The sequence below is a fragment of the Agrilus planipennis genome, unplaced genomic scaffold, assembly GCF_000699045.2.
Source record: "Agrilus planipennis isolate EAB-ADULT unplaced genomic scaffold, Apla_2.0 scaffold215, whole genome shotgun sequence".
Lineage (NCBI taxonomy): Eukaryota > Metazoa > Arthropoda > Insecta > Coleoptera > Buprestidae > Agrilus > Agrilus planipennis.
The window spans coordinates 474,765-477,064 of NW_020439005.1; the positions used below are offsets into that span (position 1 = coordinate 474,765).

Sequence of the window (2,300 nt, forward strand, 5' to 3'; positions counted from 1 at the left end):
TCGATAGCAAAATTTTAACAACGCAAAATAACGGAAATTAAAAAAGCTCAAACTTATCCGAAGATCCAATGCAGTGGTGAACTTTTAAAATGTTTTTTTCTCATTTCTATTCAATTAATTATGAAAATGAAGTAATAACTATTCAGTAATTAAAATGTAGTCGTGTAGATATCGCATTATCAATAATTTGTTTTTTAATTAGAAACTAACTTTACAATAGCAGTTAAATCAGGGAAATGATAAATAATGCAATATTGCAAAATACGATATTAGTCATTATGCATTTATAATAACTTACCATAAAATAACCGTAATTGAGTATTGCCATGGTTTGTCAGCATTGTGTGTACAATATTTTATGCCCCATTTTAGTCACGAATGTAGACGATTATTGCTCAAATTTGGAAAATCACTTTCATTGTACAACGTGCAAATTTTTAATTTTTTTTTTAATTTTTAATATATTAAATTTGCAATCATTTTTGATCAGGTATCACCTAGTTTTCAAATATACCCAAAAATTAGCAAATTTCGTTTCTTATATCATATTTTGATAAAAATATTCTATTAACATTTTTAATTAATAGATCTCGCAGTTTATCTTTATAAAAAAATAAGAAAATATTTTAATAGTCTCGAAAAATACAATTCTTACCCTAAAATATGTTTATTTATGTACAAAGCTTGTTCTAATTGGTAAAAGTAAAATAATAATAATAATTTAAAAACCAGTCTTCAAACCACAGTACCTATTGAAGTACCTTATTCTCACACACACAAACAGACACACACAATGTTACAATATAAAAGTGAAACATTGTACTAGGAACTAATGACAAGATTCGATCACAAGGGTCAAAAATAGTTTTTCATCATTCAATTGTATACAAGACTTCGTAATCTTTCCATTTCACTCCTGAGTGTTGCCACTTCGTATTTTAATTTGATATTTTCCTGCTCCAAGAACGCCGCCCTAATCGCGATCTCGTCCTCTTTGGCCCTTCGTGCGTCGCGTGACCTTTTGGCTGCTTCGTTATTTTTCTTTCGCTTTTCCAAATACGTCGGATCGCTGTTGTGGATATTGATGGAATGAGAATTTCGCCTCATGTTTTTGTTTGTCGTGTTGTGAGTCGCCTGGACTTGGGCGAGCATTTTTTGCCTGAACTCTGCATACGCCTCTGCCGAGTCCTTCCCAAGGATCGTTTCCGTTGTCGCGACGCCGACTGCCAATGTTAACGGATCTTTCGGATAGGCTTTAAAAGGTCGAGTGATTTTGGGTTTGCTGTGACCGTTACTGTTATTCAGTGGTGTAGAAGGCAAAGGGCTTATAATCGGCAGGTGCGTCATCACTGGATAATGTGGGAGATCCCGGAGTGGATCGGAAGAGATGGAGAGGTCCGAAACGTCGGAACTGGCCCGTGAATTGGGACTTCCGTAGCTAACGGTAGAAGAAGGTGCTTCGGCATAATGATGGTTTTCCGTCTTGACTGTGACCGCTCCTTCGGGAATTGGCGAAGGCGATCTGCGTCTGCGGACACACAGGTCTAAAGCGGGCGTGGAACAGTCTAGGGGTTCTGCCATTCCTCCGTGGCGGAAGACCATTAGGTCTGTTATTGCAGCCCCAGATTTTGGACTATCCATCTGTAAAAATTTTCTTCGATTAGGGGTCAAATTTATTGAATTCACAAAAACAAATATTGAGTCACAAATTGGTTAATGTATGGAAAATGTATCAAGTTCTTCTTTGACCAACAATCTAGGAAGAACTCTTGTCGTCCTCGCGAGCCGAAGAAACGTTGAAAACATGACCAGTAAGAAGAAGTAACAACAACAAATATTGAATGTTAAAAAATAGAAAAATTATATGAGATTAGTAGGTTAATGTTGTAATATCAATGGCGCCTAAAAAAGGTAAAAATTGAAACTCGATAAAAATGAAATTGGCGTCTTTTGCCATACAGACTTTTTTTAATTAAAATAATTAAAAAGAAAGCACTCCTTACTACTTTTTAACACTGTCGTCCTACACTAAAAATACTTATTTATTTGATCGGCACCGGCACAATTTGCAAAGAAAAACCACCACATACGCCTCTCCAAAGTTTCTTTAACATTAAAACTATTTATTTTCCGTAACAATCAATTCGCCAGAGTTCCACACGATAGACAGACGACTCATCATTGTACAATTTGCAATAATGTTTTTAAAATATATTAGTAATAATAAAAATCACCTGCACCATATCATAATACTTAAAAACAATGTCCAAGCCGTTAGAAAAGATAATATTTGTAAACAA

The 2,300-nt window shown here is 34.8% G+C and overlaps 1 protein-coding gene across 1 annotated transcript; it reads right to left on the reverse strand.

The window, feature by feature from the left end:
- Positions 1 to 733: 733 nt before the first annotated feature.
- Positions 734 to 2,080, reverse strand: LOC108740153 (cell death specification protein 2-like). Its single transcript, XM_018474364.2, has 2 exons — positions 2,004 to 2,080; positions 734 to 1,641 (listed from the first exon to the last, which is right to left on the reverse strand). Exon 2 carries the CDS (start codon positions 1,639 to 1,641, stop codon positions 877 to 879), a length of 765 nt encoding a protein of 254 aa, XP_018329866.1. The 5' UTR covers positions 2,004 to 2,080; the 3' UTR covers positions 734 to 876.
- Between the last annotated feature and the right edge of the window lie 220 nt (positions 2,081 to 2,300).